The sequence below is a fragment of the Amborella trichopoda genome, chromosome 12, assembly GCF_054954075.1.
Source record: "Amborella trichopoda isolate Santa Cruz 75 chromosome 12, AtrichopodaSantaCruz75HAP2 v2.0, whole genome shotgun sequence".
NCBI lineage: Eukaryota > Viridiplantae > Streptophyta > Magnoliopsida > Amborellales > Amborellaceae > Amborella > Amborella trichopoda.
Genome location: NC_142347.1, coordinates 44,862,885 through 44,886,028, shown reverse-complemented (window position 1 = coordinate 44,886,028; position 23,144 = coordinate 44,862,885). Strand labels below are relative to the sequence as shown.

The 23,144-nt window shown below is 35.3% G+C and overlaps 2 protein-coding genes across 2 annotated transcripts; both read right to left on the bottom strand.

The window, feature by feature from the left end:
• Window positions 1–3,388: 3,388 nt before the first annotated feature.
• On the bottom strand, window positions 3,389–4,550 carry LOC18435400 (uncharacterized). The gene has a single exon (XM_006845445.4). The coding sequence runs from the start codon at window positions 4,519–4,521 to the stop codon at window positions 3,562–3,564; it is 960 nt and encodes a 319-aa protein (XP_006845508.2). The 5' UTR covers window positions 4,522–4,550; the 3' UTR covers window positions 3,389–3,561.
• An 11,960-nt stretch (window positions 4,551–16,510) lies between these two features.
• LOC18435399 (uncharacterized) lies at window positions 16,511–17,711 on the bottom strand. The gene has a single exon (XM_006845444.3). It carries the CDS (start codon window positions 17,641–17,643, stop codon window positions 16,678–16,680), a length of 966 nt encoding a protein of 321 aa, XP_006845507.1. The 5' UTR covers window positions 17,644–17,711; the 3' UTR covers window positions 16,511–16,677.
• Between the last annotated feature and the right edge of the window lie 5,433 nt (window positions 17,712–23,144).

The following is a 23,144-nucleotide window of genomic DNA, read 5'->3' as shown; positions in this document are numbered from 1 at the left end:
AAAGGGTGCGGTTTGTATAAAGCCGAGGCTCTAAACAATCGAAGTAAAGCCCACTTTCAAATAGTGTTGAGAAATGTGGTTTCAATACTGGATATCGTTGTGATAGCCTTAAAATATATTTTTATATCGAATTATAAAAGCTTCAAAAATAGTGTGGATCGAGCAGATCTATGAATTCTCGAAAATATTGAAAACTGATGGTCCAAAAATGCATTACAAGATGCACTATATACAAAACTTAAAATCCATTTTCTTCTCATGTCATTCATCTTGAAGTTAAGATGATCAATTTGATGATATTTGGACATTAAAACAACCTCTTCTAATGAATTTTTTATGTGGGCCCTAATTTGATTGTTTAGAGCCTTGCATCTATATAAACTTTTTCATGATTTCCATGTTAGAGATTACATGTCCTTAAAAATGGAGTCCGATAATCCATCTAAAAAATCCTTTGAAATGTTGCTTGGTTACCATCTTATTGCTTATCATTTAAAGATATTTGGTTGTGAATACTTTGTGCATCTATCAGAAAATCATAGAGACAAGCTTGATAAATGATTCATTAAGTGTATATTCATGGGTTATTCACCTACCAAAAAGGGTTACAAATGCTATAACTAAAAAATCAGGAGAATGGATGTTTCCCGAAATATTGATTTTAATGAACAAAATCCTTATTTTCAAACTGATAAGCCTCAAAAGAAGATTAGCAAGACAACCTCTACCCAAAATCTCTAAAAAATGGATGGTCATAATTCCAGAGTCGAAGCCATTAAGAGTAATATGTTGGGTGTGTGTGATCATTAAAGGCCTTCGAGTGCTTGTAAAATAAGTATATAGTATAACATGAGCTCAGTGGGAGTGTGGTCCCGTTTGGACCATACTAAGCAAATGATATTTGCTGATACTGAGTTGTGTTTAAGGTGCTAGGTCAGTCTGGTTGAGAAAAACTCATATTTCCTGGGCATAGATATACAAACCAATAAGGATTAGATGAGTCATCCCTTGATGTCAGAGTATGCCTAGAAGAGTGAGTCGATGGACTATGTGACTCTTGCTTGTGATGGAGGCTTTCAGAGATAGGGTCAAAGCCTCATCATTACTACCATTACATGATATGCACATTCATAGCTGTTTTTTGGAAAGCGAACCACCTTTCACGGTGAAGTGCGTGCTTGTGCGAGAGATACCTCATATACATCATCGAGCAATGGATTGCATTAGGTCATGATGACCTAGGTTTCATCTCCAGTAGGGAACCTGAAATCCATAAACTGGAACTTTGACCCTTTGCCTATTAGCTAAACTTTGGTGACCCACTAATAATCCCTTGCATGGACTATGGGTCATGTACAACGTTGGGTCGGTTTGATAAAGCATATGTGGTTTGTAGTTTGCAGTTGGACATTGGAGTGCCCCAGTAGATATTTATTCCAAGACCATCTGGATCATTTTCTCATCAAAGTATTTAATTTTGTCTATTTTAATAATATATGATTTTTAAAATTGTTATTTGAATTTTTCTAAATCTCTAGATATTTTATTTATCAAATTTTGATTTATAAAAACAACGATACTGGTTTTTTTTAATGATTTAAATATTCAAATAATGATTTTATATTTTTTAAAAAATAGGTAATAATATAATTACATGGGAGGCCCAATATAACTTTTGGGCTCACCATAGCAAATTGTGTGGGGCCCATTATATGCCGCAATGGGTGGCACGCCCCACCTAGGACACTTTCTATTTTTTGTAATCTAGCTCTAAAGCTTGAGAGATAAGTTTGCGATGCTTTAAGAAAGCTTAAACCTTAATGAAATTTTGAATGATATTTTGGTATGTATGAGAAGGCTTGTGCATAAAATACGAAAAGATAATATTATCACATATTAATTTCTTAATTGAATTAATTGATAGGAAAATAGTTTAGGAAGTGGGGTATAATGGTTCTAACACATTTCACAGGATGTTGATATCTCATCCATGAAATAGAGAGCGCATATTTCTCACCCCACAAGTCACCCAAGATTAATGATGCATATTCAATCTCACATGAGTGACAAGCCAAAAAAAACCCTAAAAAACCCCAAATTTGTTCAAGCAATATAAAAAGGTGAGTACCCTACACAAATCTATATATCATATCTCTTGTCCCTAAAATATCTCCTCTCTCCCATATACAATAAGAGGGACACGCCCCTAGTAGAGGAACTCTCTCTCTCTCTCTCTTATGAAAATTAGAAGGCACACCTCACTTAGAAAGAACTTCTCTCTCATCTTAAAAGCTCTCCTTGCTCTCAAAAAAAACCCTAAGCAGGCACGCCCCTCTCCTCATAGTTGCTCTCTTGTCTCCCATCATCTCTCATCTCACATTGGGGCTAAGTCTATAGGGCGTGGTACAGAGGGAAACATCTCCCTCAAACTAGGTTATCAAGGGGGTTCACTTAGCTATTTAATTTGTAATCAAAGAGATTCACGTTCCATTGGTATAGCTTGTCAAAAACTTGCTTTCCCAATTGAGATTGAAGGTTGACCATTAGATCCAATGCCATCGAAAGGTGATGACTGGTTGTGGGGTATAGGTTATGTATTTTCTTTGTAATTGAAAGAAAAGTTTTTGAATGACTTCAAGTTCTTGAGATCCTATTATATTCTTTTATTTTATTTTATTTAAAATTATTATATTGTAAACAGACTACTTATGAGCGATCTAAGCCGTGAAGAAAAGAAAAAAAAATATTTATATACTCCGGCTAGATCACACGAGTCCTTCTTTCATAATACTCCTAATCAGGAAATATCCCAATAATCAATTCCTGAAACACCACAAAACTCTAATGAAGAGGTTCAATCAAATGAATATCACGGAGAAATAATTCATCAACACTTTTAGCCAAGACGATCTGGTCATATTAACCAATCTCCTCTTAGTTTAAAGGATTTGAAAAATATATGGATCTTAATAAATTATCTCCAGAATATGATGTATTTTTACCAAAATTTCCTCAACTAAAGAATCCACTAGCTTCGAGGAAGCTAATTCAAATGCAATATGGAGAACGGCTATGAAAGAGAAACTTGTTGTTTTAAAGAAAAATCATACTTGAGATGTCGTATCTCTTCATAAAGAAAAAAAATTAGTTGGATGCAAGTGGGTCTATAAAACGAAATACAAAAGTGATGAAACTATTAAGAGATACAAATCAAGACTTATTGAAAAGATATTTACCCAAACTTATAGTGTTGACTACAAGGAAACATTTGGTTTTACTTTTCTATTACTGCCAACAATATCATTTATATCAACCAAACATAAAACCACAGACATCTATAGTCCAAGCTTAAGATCCGCACCAATTCATTAATCAATACAAATGGAAGTATATAACCATATATATTTATATCATTCAAAGTGGAGAAAAATTGGGGGCTTTGCTTTCGAAAGCACAATACATGGAGCACAACAAGAGAGAGAGAGAGAGAAAACCTATCCAGCACTCTCTAATTAGAGAGAGAGAGAGAGCTAAAACTTATTAAGCACCTACAACCCCCTATCAAGCAGTATTTACATTGAGAACTGGCACAAGGGTGTACCCTGTCTCCTCAATCATCACCGCTTCTCCATGCCACTTCTTGCACTCAAAGTAAAACACTGTAAAAGCCACATAGTTATACAGCTTCAACAAGCAAGACACAATAACCAAAATTACACTAAAAGCAATTTGGCCACCAATTTTTCTTCCTCTCTCATCAATCCTAAAAAGAGACCCTATAAAACCCCCAAGGACCACCAAAACTAGAGTGAGAAAGTACCCTTGCATCCTTTTCCCTTTAATGAGAGCACTAGCCTTACACAGAGCATCAAACCCATAACAATCATCTTCAACTATGGACACCACCATAGCCAAAGCCCAGACTGTAACCAGATAAATAAGCACCCCAAGGACCATGAGACTGACAGCAATTGAATAACCAACAATGGCCTTTGGACCAACAAAGAGAGAGAGAACCCCAAGAGAAAGCATCAAGAGAACAGAGAAAGCTACACAGAGGAGAAAGATAAAGAACCAAGTGAGCAGTGGGCGCATCCAAGTTGCAAAAACCCTAGAGAGAAGTTGTTTTTTAGTGAGATGTTTGCCCACATAAGTGGTGGCAACTGTGTAGATTGTAGTTGCCAGTGAAAAGATGGTAGCAATGGAGATTAGAAGGAGAAAGGCCACCTCGAAAGCCACTATGAGCCTTACATCTTTTCTGATCTGGGTCATGGTCTCTAGGGCCTCCTTGCTGTTCTCTCTCTCTCTCGAAAGGAGGGTCGTGTGGAAGAGGAGGACTTTGGCGAAGGGGAGGAGAAGGAGCTGATGAGACAGCAACAAGAGCGAGAGAGGGAGGATTGTAAAGATTGTGACAAAGACCATGAGGCTTTTGTTCTTGAGAGGGAGCTTTAGAGCTTCTTTCAGGATTCCTAGTATGCCGAGTGGCTCTGTTTTCTCATCTGCCATTGTTGAGTTCTTCATGATCTTTTTCTCTCTTAATGTTCTCTCTCTAAATTCGTAGCCATTGTTTGATCTATTTAAGTATTTGTAATGGGGTTCTTCCATGGCGGGTTCTTAACGTTATGTTTGCTTTATTAATGGATAGTGACAAAGGGATCACATAGGAAAAATCATCCACAAACGTTAAAAACAGAGGAAAATTCAAACTAGTATTTCGTCTCATTGTAGACAATCCCGTTTGTCTTTTGCATGGGTCTCTATCTTCCACGACGACTTCGATGAGCGACTTGTTCGTATTCTCATAGTTTCGGCATCTCTTCGCGAAATTTTGAATTTCTTTCAATATTTCAACGAGATTTCGTCTAGAATCTAGATAAGTGAGGGAACCATATTTCAGATTTTGAAAAGAGTAATGATTTATCCCACACGTCTTCCCCCACCCATGCGTCGTAAGATTTTTAAATAGATCATTATTAAAATTGATATGAATTTTTAAAAAAAAATTATCACAAGAGTATAAAATTTTATTTTTAAAAAAAAAAATCCTATAAAATATTTTTCCACCCATTTACATAAGATTTCAAAAGATCACTATTAAAATTAACACAGATCTCTAAAAAAAAAAAATTATAACATGAGATAAAAAGCCTTATAACATTAGATTGTCTCTCTTAACATTTTGAAGTTTTTTTTTTTTTTTTTTTTTTTTTTTATTCTTCATTTCACCTAGATATCTTATTAAAGAAATTAATTTTTATGAAAACTTAAATTACCCTTGTTTATTATTTGGAACGAGGAAAAATCATGGTCATTCTAGTAATTTGAACCTCCAAAATATGCCATTGAACGAAAAATCTGTATTACAGATTCGGAACACATTGTTCAATGTTCGTGATGCACGTGCAGAATGACAAAAATTCGCCCAAGTTACGCATTATCCGTACTTAACAGCTAGGGGTATTGTCAGTATTGGGTCAAATTACTAAAAATTACCTTTGATTGTTTCTCATTTCAAATATTGAAAAAGACAATTTGGGTATTTTAAATTTTTAAGAGGTACTTAAGTGAAATAAAAAAATAAAAATAAACTTTTGAATAATAATATAAATAATTTGACCCCTTTAATAATTTTGTAACTATCCCCCCTATTTTTTTTATTTTTTAGTTTTTTTATGGTTAAAGAGAGGTAGACGGAGTCAAGAAGAAAGAGTACAGGCAAAAAGGAATTTTTTTAAATAAAAGAGTATAGCAAGTCGTATACACTGTAACATGGTCTATTGAAATTTCATTGGACCCGTTCCCCTTATTTTATATAAGTCATCAGCATGATCTCTCCCTCCATGACATGAAAGTTCTTGGGTCGATGATAATGTGAAAACTCATAAAATAACAGGGACCACACAAAATGAAACTTATCAAAAATAAAGAAGAATAATTTTTTTTTGGTAGTTTGTTACTAATGCACCTATCATCCGAAAGTGAAAATGATTTAATCAGTGTTTACAAAACTGACAATCCAAGTCGAGAATTACCAATTTGAATTGAAAATTGGTCCAAATTAACCCATTTTTGTCAAAGTTGGGAATCAATCTGGGTCCCTTGGACTCGTCAAGTTCTGTCACCTAGAGAGTTTAGTAGGGAACCAGGTGAATAGACCACCGGGTTCCCAAACATTACATTTTTTTCATTATTTTTTTTAAATTTTTATTTTTTAGATCGGTTCTCACATCAGAGAATTAATGTGATTTGCCCATCTAAATTGGTAGTTTGATTTTCTGCATGGCTACTTACCCCAATTTTGGTTTCAGAACACTTGATTAAATGTTTTCCTTTTCACGGCTTCAAAAGGTACACGTTGTTCTCTTCACAAATATCTCTTCAAGCAGGGTGGACCCGGACCTGACTCATACTCGTTGGGTATACCCGACACAGGTCCAAGTATGAGTTCAAGTTTTGGACCGACAGACAATGTTTGGGTCCAATAAAGGATACTCAGACAGTCTTGGGTCCGGGTACGGGTTTTGTTATACTCGACCCGGCGCGTACCCGAACTTGAATTTTTAGTTTACCCAAAGGCCAAAGCCCCAACTCTAAAATTGTTTCAATACTTTTCGTCTTCCCTTAATTCTCCAAATGGCCAAATCCCATCGCCATCCTCTCTCTCTTGCAATTCTCCCTCTATCAGCTTGTTGGAGATATAGCTCTCTCTCTCTCATTGCCCACCCCTCAAAAATCACTTCTCCGTTGTTCACCATTGTAGGTTACAAAAAAAGAAGCTCATAGCGAAAGTGGCAATGGACCCGACCAGACCCAAAACCCGATAGAAAAGACCCAGGAACAGACGGGAACGAGTATGGGTCCAACTTTTGAACCCGACAGGTTGGGTCTGGGTCTGGGTCTTGGGTCTAGTCGGACCCGATTCATATCCGGATCCGATCCATACTCGACCCATTCCCACCCTTATCTTCAAGCCAAAACAGATCCTCATGACCTTATCATATCGGCCCATATCCTAATATAACACTAAATAAACTCAACCAAATGTCCAAAATGCCTATCTATAAATTCCTAAACTTTGATTCGTGGGCAGCCCTTAACCCACGTAAATAGGAAAATTCAAGATCAACATAAGATAGATATTAATTTACATGTAATATTTAAAACATATCATAAATATATACAATAAAATCATTTCCTATTAGTATAAAATAGTCACAATCATTATCGGTCATTAGATGTGAAATTGGGTGACTGCGAGTGTATCACTGAGTCTAAAACAGAATTTCGTGGATTATGTGCAACACTTTAATCTACAAATTTCACATCCATACAGCCAAAATTTGGGAGAATTTGGGAAGGAACCCTATCTTATTCATCCTTTCAACTTAAATAATTAAATTCTATAGAGATTGTGGGATCCATCCAATTATAGTACCGTAGACACCCCTTGAAATTTTGACAAAAGGGTATTCCTTGAAACTTGCAAATTAGAGCCCTTGAGACCATACTAGTGCAGTAGACCCTAGTCCTCTATACCTAGTGGCCCATAATCCCTAGGCAACCAATGGATTAAATCCGGTTAGATCAACTTAGACTCTATCCAAATCGTCAATTCTAAAGAAAACCCTTTCAAGCTAATTCTTCAAAACAAAGAGAAGGCGCCAAAAATGTAAATCAACCAAGGTGTTGATAAGGACCCCTAATTTCTCAAGTAAGTTTCTTTTCCATTTCTTTAGGTCGCATGTGATAACTTTATCTGCAGTTTCTAATTTCTCACGTAAGTTTCTTTTCCATTTCTTTAGGTCGCATGTGATAACTTTCTCTGCAGTTTCTTTGGAAAAGTCCTTATGGCTTACTTTCAAGGATAAAGGAAGGAACGTTAAAATTAGAAGCCTAAAAGCTGAGAACCCTATTTGACAAACTACCGTGTTGCTATTTTCACCGTTTGGTAAAGGTATTGAGAAGTTTAGGGTTTTTTGAGGTTGGGATTCTACTGTGTGCTAAATATGTGTTTTGAAGATGGGATTATGGAAATGGTAATGGATTTGTGCATAGAGGCTCTTTTTTGGTTGTTGAACCGTTGAATTTAAAGTATTTTCATTTGTTCAACAATCGAAAATACACCAATTTCAGTTATTGAACTATCGAAATTTTAAATTTTCGATCGTTGAAGAACCGAAAATTTAAAATAATCGAAAACTGTTTTTTCTCGATGTATTTTCTCTACCTCTTTGAAGTCATAGTTATCCAATAAAATCAAAAGAGAACAACTAGTTTGAGCCCTTACGTTTAGGAGAAATGTTAGGGATTATGAAAATAGAAGATTAGGAAAAATCTTATGGTGTATTCTCTCTCTACTTCTTTGAAGTCATGGTTATCTGATAAAATAAGGGGAACGCTACTTTAAGCTCCTAAATCGAAGAGAAATCTCACCGATTATGAACTTACCCTGAACTTACCCAAAAAGATGTTGGGTGAAGGGGAGAAAGAGAGTTTTAAAAAAAAAAAACATTTTTACCATGTAATGTACAAAGAGAGGTAGAGAGACGATACGCAAATCTACAAGAGAGAAAAAAAACTTTTGGTTTTTGAAGAACCGAAAATTTTTAATTTTTGATTATTCAAAAACCGAAATTGGGCCCGTTACCGAAAATACTTACTTTGAATTCGATTGTTCAACAACCGAAAAAAGGTAAAATCGTCTTTTAAAAAAAAATTTGCTTTGACATGAAAAAAATATGCACAGTAGTAATAACAAAAACTATTCAGTAGAGCCGTAATAACGGAAACTATAACGAATATGTATGTCATTTTCTCAAAAAACAAAAAACAAAAAACAAAACAAAAAAAAATCAAAATTTGAGTAGACGGAGGGCCAATTTTGAAAACAATAATAAAAAAAAATATTTTGACCAACCTTCTTTGTAATTTTTATATATAAATGGAGCATTTGGTATTTTACCTAAAATTTTAAAATCCATATATAAATCACTCTTTAAAAAATGAAAATAATAGATACCCAAAAATAAATTTTATAGACATCTTATTCCCAATAATTTTAATATCACACCATGGAACCGACGTTCTTGTTTTACATTTACCCTTTCCATCAAAAAGTCATAAAAATTGAAACTAAAATGTTTGTTCATTCTCTCTCTCTTTACACACCCTGTCACTTTCTCTCTTTTTCAGCAGTGGATTAGGATTCTCTTTTTTCTTTTTTCTTTTTTCCTTTCTTTCTCTCACTAAAGAAACATCAGTTGTGCTGTTGTTCCTACACATTTACACCTCCGATTCTCTCTCTACTTGGCCCTTCGGGTTTCTCTCTTTTAATCAATCAGAATTCTACATAATGCAATTTTAGCCATTAGTTTTGGCTCAAGCAACGTTCGATTTTGGATCTAGCTCTGGAGCCTCAGCCGATGGAAGAAAAGCAAGAAGTGATACTCAGGTGTCTGGTACACAAATCCAACCATGGGACCTAATTTGATGTGATTTCCATCAAGAACCACCAACTCACCATCAATCCACGGAGGATTCCCAGGGCTGTTCTTATGGGGTGATCGACTCTCTCTCTCTCTCTCTAGAATCAGCGAGGGCTCTATGCACCAAGCCATTCCCCCTTCTCTCTCTCATCATTCTCTCTCTAACCCACCACCACCGAGGACCAAAAAGGACAAATTGTTAAAAACCTTCAAAAATATACTATTTGGACACTCTAACCCCACCCTAAACTTTTTTCACTTATGTTTCTCAAAAACCATCTTTTATAACTAATACCCTCAACTCAAAAAGTTACATCTTTTTGACGAAAATACCCTCCCTTCCCATGACAAATCATTTTTGGATCCCAATAAAAAGAAACGACGGACATTTGTACAACACCGGACTGCCATATCAAAACACCGAACTGTCCCTTCAAAATGCGAGACCACAACTTCAAAATGCAAGATCGTAACGTCTGAATGTCGAACCTCCCATTCCAGCAAAAAAAACTAATCGTCAGACTGCCACCATGAAACACCGTACCGCCACCATGAAACGCCGGACTGCCACCATGAAATACTGGACCGCCCATTCCAGCAAAAAAAATCGCCGGACCGCTTGTTCAAAATGTCGGACCGGCCTCTCTAACGAAAATAATTTGTTATGTGAGGGAAGGGTATTTTCGTTCAAAATTAGTGAACTTTTTGTGTAGGGGGTATTAGCTAAAAAACAACATTTTTTTTGTGGAGGGGGGGGGGGAGAGGGGAAGTTGATAAGAAAAGTAGGGTGGGTATAAAGTGGGTAAAAAGTCCAACTTGGGGGGGTTTTAGCAATTTTCCCGACCAAAAAAATAGGATATTCACCAGGGAGTTTGGGGAGAGAGAGAGATGGTGGGTAGAGTGAGAGAGAGAGTTTGGGCAGAGAGAAAAAGAGAAAGAAAGAGAACAGGTATTGGGCAAAGAAAGAAAGAGAGAGGGCAAGTAAAGAGAGAGAGGGCAGGTATTGGGCAGAGAGAAAGAAAGAGAGGGGCAAGTACTCGGTAGAGTACGACAGAGAGGGCGGGTAGAGAGAAAGAGAAAGGGCACGTATTGGACAGATAGAAAGAGAGGGCAGGTAGATAGAGAGGGAGTCTGAGTGGAGAGAGAGAGAGAGAGAGAGAAAGAGAAAGAGAAATGGCATTTTAGTTTCAATTTTCTTGACTTTTAACTTTACCCAAGAAAAAAAACAGTGTTAGGGTTTAGAGTGTAATACTAAGAGTATTGAGAGTTGGATGATCAAAGAAGATAGCATCACTGATGGTCGATGACCTAAATGACGATCGATAGCTGAACTGACGATCGATAGCTGAACTGACGGTTGATAGCCTAACTTGCAGTCGATAGCTTGACTTACAGTCCATAGTCCGAATTACGGTCGATAGTCTGACTTACAGTTCATAATCTAAGTTACAATCCATAATATGAGCTACAGTCGATAGTCATACTTACAGTCGATAGCCGGACTTACAGTTCATAATCTAACTTACAGTCGATAGTCTGACTTACAGTCCATAATCTGACTTACAACTGATAGTCTGACTTACAATCCATAATCTAATTTATAGTCAATAGTCAGACTTATAGTCCATAATCTGATTTACAACGGATAGTCAGACTTATAGTCCATAATCTGACTTATAGTCGATAGCCTATCTTACAGCCCATAATCCGACTTACAGTCGATAGTCTGGCTTACAATCCATAATCTGATTTACAGTCGATAGTCTGACTTATAGTCCATAATCTGACTTACAGTCGATAGCCTATCTTATAATCCATAATCTAACTTATAGTCAATAGTCTGACCTAGTCCATAGTCTGACATACAATTTGTAGAGGTGGTTGAACCTCGTAATTTTAATACAAAAATTCAACCAAAGTTAATCAATTGGAGCGATCTAGAAATCCCAACAAATTGGTTGATTTAAAATTTTACTGATAAAACTTCTAAAAAAGAAGTACATCATGTTACTTTCCAAGCATTTAGAAATAATAATCATCTATCAAGTTATCCATCGTCTCTAAGCATATTTATTTTGAAGTGTTAATCCATGAGATGACTGTTGGAAAATCGTTGAAAGTAATAACCTAGGATTTTGTCAGGCCAGATCAATTCTGAGGATGCACATCACTTAAGATGGCAACAGAGTTTCTAATTTCTTTGTAAACTGGAAGGTATGTTCTGTACAAACCACTGGAGTCTGCCTGCTTGCCATATATTAGTTGATTTAATGGGTTGATCTGATCAAATGCAGATTTTCTGTAGACTTCAAAAGAAGCAAAAGTCTTAGGCTTAAGTGACCGATGTATATCATTTGTTATGATTTTCAAAGTCAGTATAGTAGGGGATGAGATGAAGAGCCACCAGACATGTTTTTCAATTTTGAAGCTTGTTTTTGGACCTACAAAATGGTGGGCATGACATTGTCCTGTAAAAGGACTACCCCATCACTGTCAGGACTTTTGGCATTGCGACATCTGAATTAAATTCACGTCCAGTGAGGTCATTATGCCCCTGATATCCAAAGATATTTTTTGTTATTGATTTTATGCCCAAAAGGCATGTTTGGTACGAAATTTATGGTAAGGCTCTGTGACCTTAAGTGGCCCATACTTGGACCTAGATCTCTTATGTGTGTTTTTGTGGGTTTTACTGAACACAACGAATCCTATAGATTTCTGGACTTGGAGTCAAACATTGTAAATGTAAAGTTGGTGAGAGTGAAAACCCTGAGCACTTAGAACCCAGCAGAGGCAAGAGAATCAAGAAGCCAACTATTTTGGTCATGATTCCAATTGTATCTTTTGGAAGAAGATTCTAAAACTTTCAAGAAACCATGTCCTTGTGTGACGCTCCTTTCTGGGGGGAGATAGTCAACAATGAAATGAAATCAATATTGGAAAATGGAAAAAGGATATTGGCATATTTACCTCCTGGTGCTAAGCCCTTAGGATGTAAATGGTTTTGTAAAAAGAAAATAAAGGTGGATGGTACCATTGAAACATATAAAGCAAGACTAGTTAAGAAAGGATTTAAACAAAATGAAGGTGTTGACTTGTTTGATACATATACACCACTTGCTCGTATTAGTACTATTCAAACTCTCAAGTCTTGGCCGCAATATACCATCTAGAGATTCATCAGATGGATGTCAAAAGTGTTTTTCTCCTTGGTGAACTAGATGAATAAATCTATGTTGACAAACTTGAGAGATTTGTCTTTAAGGGACAAGAGCACAAGTTTGCAAACTTATGAAATCCTTATACGGTTCGAAGCAAGCACCCAAGCAATGGCATAAAAATTTGATAGAATTATTTTATCACACAGATTTCATATTGGTGATCTTGATATGTGTGTGTATGCCAACGTTTGTGGTAGTGCAATAGTTATAATTTGCATATATGTAGATGATATGCTCATACTAAGCAGCAATGTTGCATGCATCATGGACACAAAGAACTTATTACTTCTGAATTTAATATGAAAGACATGGTGCTAGCTTATGTGATAGTTGGAATTAAAATAGTGCGACATCCAACTAGGTATGTTTTAACCCAAACCCATTATTTCGAGAAAGTGCTCAAAAGATTTGAATCCAAGCTAGTTTCGACTCCATACGATGCTCACATTAAACTCATAATGAACCATGAAGGCCATGTTTCCCAATTGGACTATGCCAGAGTCATTGGATGTATAATGTATGCAATATCATGTACTAAACCAGATATAGCTTTTGTTGTGGGTAAACTAAGTAAAAATATCGGTACCCAAGTTAAGAGCATTGGAACCAATCTTTAGGGTCCTAAGATATTTGAAAGGAACTATAGAATGTGGGTGATCTACTGTGTCAAAGGTATAGTGATGTTTTCTGGATTTTTATGAATGTATGACTTTCAAAAGTATCTCCACTTGTGATGGGGGTGTATTTTTGGAATTCCAAGAGATAGAATTATATCTCCAACTAATTGGAGAAAATTGCCTTAGAACCCTTTGTGTGAAGGCTAAGTGGTTGAGAAACTTGCTGGTAGACATACCACCTATTCAAGGCACAGACCTTTAGTCTCATACGGTGTGACTGTGAAATGTTGAATACCAAGCGACGGTTAAGGATTTACTTCGATAAATCCAGTTATACTAGCTTGAGGTACAGTCACTTCACTTATGCTTGAAATGGAGTCATAGTTGTACTCCATATTAGCTATACCTGGCACTTGGTAGAATATTTAAAAAAACCTTGCAAGGCGCCAAGTCTGGAAAAGAGCTAGAGGGATGGGACTGAGCCCAAATGAATTTTTGCCACTAGGGCAATGGGAACCTTACTTTGGATAAGGTGATTCCAAGTCCAAGGTTCAAAGGGAATAACAAGTCGCTCGTGTGATGTCTGATCGTTGTAGATACCACAAAATATTATAGTATGAAAATTTAAAAAAATTTCTACCCCATTTCTAGCAATGTGGTACATTTACTGCAATGAATCAAGACGTTGAGCTTGCTCTTAATTATTCCATTTGCCTAGATGATCTAAAGCCTAGGTTGGGTTGTCGCACTGCATGATATCTTCCATGAATTCACCTATATGAGTGTAGAAGTGGAGGCCGCTTCCTATGAGAATTGGGTTCTAGAATGCTCATGAAAACAAGATTAGCGCAAGGTCTTAAAAGCGCAAGCCTTTTAAAAAGCCACATATTTTGAAAGATAATGTCTTTTGAACTTTAACCTTCTGAAGAACACTACGTGAAGGTTCAAGTCCAAAAAACATCTTTACTTATACATTTATCTTTCCTGGTATGTTTATGAGAGAAGTCTAATTGTTTTAAAACTTGTAGGGGATTGTTAATTTTTATTTAAAAATTTTGGAGTTTCAAAATCCTTTTTAATGTTTATATTGGTGATGGTCTATCATGCTCTTTTGAGCATGGACCACCACTTCTTCGTCCCACCCTTTTATATTGTCTTATTTGTTTTTTATTTGTTACTTTGATCATGATGACTTCCCCTCCTTGCCCCCATGGGTCTCTCTCTTTTTAGTTGCCACTTCTCTATCCTCCTTATATTATATTATTTCTCTACTATATAAGTCTTGGGCGTAAGAGAGAGAGAATATGGAGATGTATGAATTTGGAATAGTGAAAGGAGTGAGGTTAATGGCAATTTTCAACAACATTTTGAAGAGAGAGAGTGCTACCTTATGGGTTAGTTTTCAAGCCTAAAAAGAAAACAGTGAGGGCATACTCTCTCTAGTAAGAGAAAAAAATTGATTTGAATCTATGTTCTCACAATCATTCAGGTAACTTTTTTTTTTGTTAAAAATATCTTTTAATTTACTGTGCGAGAAATTTTTTGTGCTTCTTTTTTCCAATCGAAGTGTGTTCTACCGATTGGATGATGTTTTTCTTGTGAGAGAAGTCTCAGTCCGATTGATGATTTTTGTATAATACCAATTGGAAAGACGTATCAATATTTTGCAACTGTGGTATTGTACGAGTCCTATAAGTGTGTAACTCAAGAACTCGGGAATTAGTTTCTAATCTAACTGTATCCAGAGAGTGTACTAGCAGAAACCTGTTTACGCATCGGGATTTTACCGAGACAATGACATTTAACACTTCAAAAATAACGAGAGCATCCCGTGCCTCCAGATCCCCTATTTTTGGATTCCGTGTTTGGGAGTTTATGTCCACCACGATGTTTGGAAAGCTGCAGTGAAGCCCCTTTATAACTAACATTTGCATCCATCTTTAAGATGGATGCTTTATACATCCCGACCGTATTGTAGAAATACGATTCAGCCCGCATGAAACAATTATTCTTGTAGGATTGATCATTTATTTGTATGCACATTAGGGGGAGGAAAGTCCATAGAAAGGGCACTCTACCAAAATCACCATCGAAACGATAGTGACTTGACCATTGACTCTTTCACAACAAATATAATCCAAGTAAACAAATACAAGTTTAAGAACTAATTCTAATCAAAATCACCATCAAGAAAGAAGAGGATGAACAAGGTAAAGGATAAAACCTAACCCAGAAAAGAAAGGCGGCTGGGTCGTTGCACCCTTATATTTAGTTATTATGATGTGGTTTTCAATTCTGCTAACACAACTTACTGACACCTTCAAAAAAAACTAGCCCCTTAATCGATATGAAAAAACGTGTTGGGGCATGTCTTCTCTATTGAATTACCCTAAAATAATAATAATAATAATAATAATAATAATAAATAAATAAATAAACTAACCCTAATGCTAAAAAGGTAAAAAATAAACAGGAAAAGGAGAAGAAATTTAAACAAGAGAAAATACACAATAAGAAACAAATGTAGAAGATCAATCGAAGATCATTTAAAAAAAAGAAAAATTTTGAACTAGCACAAAATTTGATCAAGCGAAGACAAAGAAGCCAATTAAGGGCAGGTGAAAGTAAAACCCAAGTGTGGGAAATGACAACATCCGCAAGGGAAAGGAAATTCTAGAAAAAAATAATTTGGAGTCTTGATGTTGCAATTTCTCTTGTTTGGTTCTTACCAGAATTATGGAATGAGTTAGTTTTAATTTATCATTAAATATTAATCGATGAGATGTTGACATTTGTTGAATAACAATGTGATTTTTAAATGGGATTGTATATAATGAGATTATTTTATCTTTAGTACAAAGAGGTCACAATTACTTGCAACCATCTGATGTGAAATTTGATAGTTTGAGTACATCACAAAGTTCAAAAAAATTTATTTTGAACTTTGAGTTTGGTCAATGAAATAAATGCAACCATCCAACTTTACATGTAATAATCAAGTTTAATTGTGACCACCTTGTACCTAAAGTAAATAGTCTCATTATATACTTTTTCTTTATAAGTATTAGCACAGCATAGTGTCGCTAACTCAATAGATGGTTCAAAACACAAAAATTATTTTTCAATTTTCCTTTATATTACACATTAATTATTCGTGATACTCTCAGCTCCTTATTACACTAATCAATAGCATTCAAAGAGTCCCTTTCAACAAGACCTTGCATAATATTTTCATGCCAATCCCTCTCGCCCTCCGTGTACAAAAAAAATAAATGGTGTCTTTATGGAGTTTATAAAGAGAGAACCTGTCAAGCACTATTCACATTAAGAGAGAGAGAGAGAGAGAGAGAGAAGCTATGAAGCAGTATTTACATTGAGAAGCGGCAGTAGGGTGTTCCCTGCCTCCTCAATCTTTACCTTCTCTCCATGCCTCTTCTTGCACTCAAAGTAGAACACTGTGTACACCATATCCGCATACAACTTCACCAAGCAAGACCCGATAATCAAAACCACACCAACCTCAATTTCACCACTCATTTTTCCTCTTCCTTTCTCAACAACCCTTAAAAGAGAGCTCATAACACCTTCGAGGACCACCAAAACTAGAGAGAGAAAAAACCCTTGCACCCTCCTCCCTTTAATAAGAGCAATGGCCTTCTCCAAAGCCTCAACCCCATAACAATTATCTTCAACTATGGAAACCACCATGGCCAAAGCCCAGACTGTAACCAGATAAATAAGACCTCCAAGGCCCATGAAAATAAAAGCAATTGAAAAACCAGCCATGGCCTTTGAAGGTACAAAGAGAGATAGAACCCCAAAACAAATCATCAAGAGAATAAAATATGACAAACAGAGGAGAAAGATGAAGACCCAAGTGAGAAGTGGCCGCTTCCAAGTTGCGAAAACCCTAGAGAGAAGTTGTTTTTTAGTGAGATGTTTGCCTGCATAAGCGGTGGCAGCTGTGTAGACTGTAGTTGCCAGTGCAAAGAGGGCAGCAATGGAGACTACGAGGAGATAGGCCACCTCAAAAGCTAGTATTAGTTTTACATCCTTTCTGATCTGGGTCATGGTCTCTAGGGCCTCCTTGCTGTTCTTTCTCTCTCCAGAAAGGAGGGTCATGTGAATGAGAAGGTCGACGAGGAGGGGCCGGAGGAGGAGCTGATGAGAGAGAAGCAACAGAGAGAGAGGGAGGATTGAAGAGACTGTGACAAAGAGCATGAGGTTTTTGTTCTTGAGAGGGAGCCTTAGTGCGTCTTTCAGGATTCCTAGCATGCCCAGTGGCTCTGTTTTCTCATCTGCAATTGTTGAGTTCTTCATTATCTCTCTCTCTCTCTCTATCCCCTTTTAATGCTCTCTCTCTCTCTGTCTCTAAAAACACAGCCATTGTTGAATGTATTTATAATGGGGTCCTCCCTTGACTGGTTCTGTAGTCGGAGTGGTAACATAAACGATAGCCCGGCCCGGTTCCCCCGTCCCTAGAAAAGTAAAGCTTGGGCCACAATATGTGGGACGGTGCTACCGGTTGACGCCAGGCCCGGCCCGGACCTCTTGTTTTCTTGTTTGTTCTTTTTTTTTTTTTTTTCCCTTCCTATGTTCTTGGTTTGGCCCAGCCTGGCCCTCGGGCCTGGGATATGCGGACCAGTGCTGAGCTAAGGCCAGGTATGCCCGCCCTGGCCCACAACCAATCCGTTGCCGCCCTTATTTTTTACGTTATTTTTGCTTTATTAATGGATTATGACAAAGGAATCACAAAGGATCGATTATAACAAAGGAATCACAGAGACAAAAAAGGCGGAGAAACGTTTTGTGTTCTAGTGTAGGTTCCATCTCGACGACTTAGAAGACGATGAACGAGGGACCCGTTCGTTCGTATTAAAAACTTTCAGGTAATTTTCAATGAGATTTCGGCTAGAAAAATCGGGGAACCGTATTAGAATTGGAGCACTACTTTTCATGCTACTGCAGGAGTATACTATACTTATACTTCCTTCAACACACAACATAACAGCGGGGACTACTTCTTTTGAACCCATAAGATATTATGCTCCTGTAGGAGTATATTATTTTTGTACTCTCTCGGATAAAATCCCATCTAAGATTAATTTTAGATCCACCAAGGTTGGGGATGTAACTTCTTCATCCCATTAATAAACTTCAATTAAAAAAAAAAAAAAAGAGTAATCATATTTGTGCACTTGAAAGAAATAACATCTCAAGATTAAATAGAAACCGTTCAATTTTTTTAGAGGGTAAGATCTAAGGGTCATAAAACTCAAAATTCAATTTCTTTTGTTGTTTTAGAATAATCATATCGGATTGTCTACAAAGAGACCATTTATCTTTTATACAATGAGGTCACAACCATTTTCACTCATTAGATGTCAAATTTGATGGTTTGGGGTCATGAAGTCTAAAAACATTTTAAGAACTTTGTGTCGATTCAATGACACCATTATTATAATGAGCCATTCTAAAATTTAAGGGACAAGAGTGATTGTGATCTCCTTGTACAAAAGACAAATGGTCTATATGTAAACAATCCCTAATCATCCAGTGATTTTTAATTGGATCCCAAAAATTTAAACTAAAGTAATCCTCCCAAGTAGGCCTCCTAAGTGAGGGAATAGATGCACATTGCGCTCTTATAGAAGCATAGCATACACAATCTTTGTCTAATCTAAAATTTTGGGATCTATTTGAGGCTCATGAGAAGATTATTTTTACAAAAATTGGAATTTTAGTTCTTAAAGACTTAGATCCTTCCCTCCATAATTTAGACTGTTCTTGTTCAATCTTGGGAAGTTAATTTTTAGGAGGTACACAAAAAGTTTTATTTAATTTTTTTCTTTGAAATTGGTTATTAGGTGCTAGAGGTTACATCCTAAAATTTTGGGTCCAACAAGATATCTCAAGGATGAGCTTTAACCCAAAAGAGCAAATTCACATTATGTTCCCACGGTAGCCGCAAATCAGTTAGCATGAGGGATGGTATAAATACTCGTATCATTGAAATTTATGCTTTTATGTTTAGTTTAGAGAAAGTAACAGTATGTTAGCACTTGAGTCTGGCTAGCATGGACAGATGATAATGCCAAAACCAGAGAAAACAACATAACATGATCACCACACAAAGCGAAATGTATCAAAATGAAAAAAGCCAAATTATTTCCTACTCCTTTGGGAGTATACTATCTATTTACTCCTCGAGGCAAATGACATACTAGCTATAGTATTTGGATATCATCTATTTTAAAGATGGATGCAAATAGGTGGTCCATCTAAAAATAATTGAAATCAACAGTCCAAATGTTAGAATTATTATTTTAAATTTTTAAAATTTATGTTTTTTTTTTTTATACTCATGATCTTCTTAAAATTTAGGTCCAAAAATCTATCTCAAAAATAGATTTTTTTAGAGTTGATACATGGACTCCTAGGAATCGTGTCCCATAGATAAACTTATTTTCTTCTTATAAAAAGTATATTGTAGAGATCAGTGTAGGTACGGTGATACAAAGTCTCCACTGAATTCATGATTTCCTTTTTTGTGCGAGTGTACTTCGAATAAATAAAAAATGTCTTTTTTTTCAAGGGTATGGTTGTATAGAGCCGAGGCTCTAAACAATCAAAGTAAAATGCACTATCAAGAAATATGATTTCAATATTGAAAATCTTTGTCATAGCCTTAAAACATATTTTCATCTTTAATTATAAAATATAAAGCTTCAAAATTGACACTCCAAATTGTATTGAGCATATCTATGAAACTTGAACATGTTGAAAATTGATGCTCCAAAAATGCATTACAAGGTTCACTATTTTCAAAACTTGAAATTTATTTTTCTCATGTTTGTGCATCTTGATGTCAAGATGATCATAAAGCACATAAAAGTCATTTTGGAGAGAGAGAAGAGAAGTTTTTGCTAGCATTGTCGTGCATTGTATTGTCTTGGATTTGTCAATATTTTTTTGTGGCGACAGATTTGGTCAATGGTATCAAATAAAAGAGTCGATTGATGATGTCATTGTAGTATGAAAGATCAATTTGATGTTTTCTTGCTATTGTGGAGTAACATCTACGAAACCAACAAAATTTATAATTTTCTCTCTTGATAATTAATGCATCATTGTCCATTGTTCATTATCTTTATATATTGTCTATTATATGGGGTGAGCAACATAAATTAGTGTGCTCCTTTGCTCTGCACTTATTTGTATATGTTGGATTATCATTTTACTTTTCCAAATTTATTGCACATATTATTATTTTTGGGCATTTTATTTCTTTGAACCAGCTTGTCGTTGATTGCAATTTGCTTTTGAGTTGTTGGATTTGTTATTGTAGGAAGATCACCACATTATATAGGGATTGTGGTTAGTGAAAGTATATAATGAGAGAGACCATTTATCTTTGGTACAAGGTGGTCACAATAAATCTTGACCATTGGATGTGAAATTGGGTCGCTGCATTTATTTTATTGACTAAGCTCAAAGTTTAAAAGAAATTTTTTCAAACTTTGTGACAAAATCAACGTATTAGATTTCACATCGGATGATTGTAAATAATTGCGACCTCTCTGTACCAAAGGTAAATAGTCTCATTGTATACAATCCCGATTGGTTATCCCGGTTGCCAACAATTTAGAGCTGAAAAAACCGTGGTTGATATTTTGGCTTCGAGTAGTGATTGCAATATCTCATGTTTGGTTGAACTTCGAATTATGGGATTAGTTTAGTTTTCACTGGAAGACTAAATGAGGGTCTTTAAAGTTTATAGCTAAGTCGAGAAGGTTACACTCTCAAAATTTAGGATCCTAAAAAGGGCCCTACATATAATTTCACTTGAGGGAGAAAATCTAAAAAATGCTCCTACAAGAGGGCAGAATCTTTTGAATTTAGATTAAGGACATTAAGTCTTTGACACCTTAGAGAGAGAGATGCAGTTGGCAAAACAAACGTATCTTAGAGGGCGAAATGGAAACTGACAAAAAATTATGCAAGAAGAAAGCACAAATGTAGGGATCCGAAATCTCCACCACACATCGTCAACAAGAGAAGAAAAAAAATAATAAGAGCCATGCTCTCTCTCTCTCTCTACGAAATAACCTTTTTTTTTTTTTTTTTTTTTTTTTTAATTCAACCAAAATCTATAAAAAAAATAAATAACCATTCCCCTTACGATCCCCGGAAAGCTTTCTATATTCCCCTTACAACATAGAAGTTCTATGTTCCCCCTTATCCAACCGTTCATTTTTTAATGGAGGACAAAGATTGTCTCAATCACAATGTCATGTATCTACACTGTTTTATTTTTAATTTTTTTTTCCTATAAATTGTTTTGACACCAAATTTTGGACATCCATTCCTATATTAAACTCACACTAACGAAAAATATATAAAAAAAAATATTTTCAATAAAATAAAATGACCAAAATACCTTGAAAGTTTCAATGGGTATATTGTGACCAAAATACCCCTGAAAGTTTCAAAGGGTATTTTGGTCATTTTTTTATCAAAAAGTATTGTTAATATTTTTTATAGGTGCGCCCCAATGAGAAGATGGCATGTACCAAATTTCATATTGAAAAAAAATTGTATTAAAAAAAACTAAAAATAAAATACTTTGAGATGTCAAACCTAAAATCAAATGGTGAGTGGCTCTTTTGATAAAAAATGGACGGCTGGATGGTAAGGGGAACATAGAACTTCTATGTTGTAGGGAGAACCTAAAAAAAATGTATTTTTTTTCTTTTCTTTTTTTTTTACAAAAAAAAAAATGTACTTCTTAAAATATAGACTTTATGAAGCTAAACCAAAAAAATTCCTACTATTCCAATTTCAAAACATGGATCCTAATAAACTAGACATTTAAAATTATGCTCATAAAAACAAAAAAACAAAAAAAAATCAGGTTCCTAAAAATATGATAGTAAAAAACACTAAATCCATCTAATGTTGATCTGAGAGGGAGAGGCATGATAACTAAAAATGTAATACTAAGATTAATTAGTTAAGATAGAGCAAAGCAATAGGAATAGGAACATCCCTAAAGCAAAAGCATAAGGAATCAATAGATTTTTGCAATGTACGTTGAGGAGCATTGCGTGTGGCATACTGGCACGTGGGACAGAAAACAGATTTAAAAAAGGAAGATTAGGGAATTGCTTTGAGAACATGGAAGGAATAAAAAGCAGAGGCTCTCTCTCTCTCTCTCTCTAACATTTAAAGAATAAAGACACATGAAATATCTCTCTCTCTCTCTCTCTAAATGCGCAAGAATCTCAACTTTAAGGCTGTGCTCAACGTATACTTACAAGTAAGAGGTGCATCTTTAAATTTTGCGCAAAGAAGTAGATATGGTGTTGGACACCTCACCTCATTCATAATTTGAAAATTCATGTTCAATTTTAATTATAAAATTTAAAATTTTAAGACGGCACAAATCGAGCATATCTATAGTTTTTTAATGTCATTCAATATATATGAAATTTAATTCTTTGTTTTTTGAGATACTTGAATATCGTTTACTTTTAATTATAGATTTTGAATTATTAAAAATTATTCAAAACTAATATATTGTGATCCCATCTCCTTTAACTTTTTCTTATTATTTTTTATTTGCATTGTGTCTCTCTTGATTCCTCTATTTAAAACAATATTGAAAATCTTTTGGTCGCATTTAGTCTTTTTTTATGGAAATATTATATCTGAATTATTTCCTATGTTCATGCTTTTTAAATAAATTTTTTATGTAAATATTATATCTGAATTATTTCTTATATTCATGCTTTTAAAATAAATTTTATACCTCTTAAGTT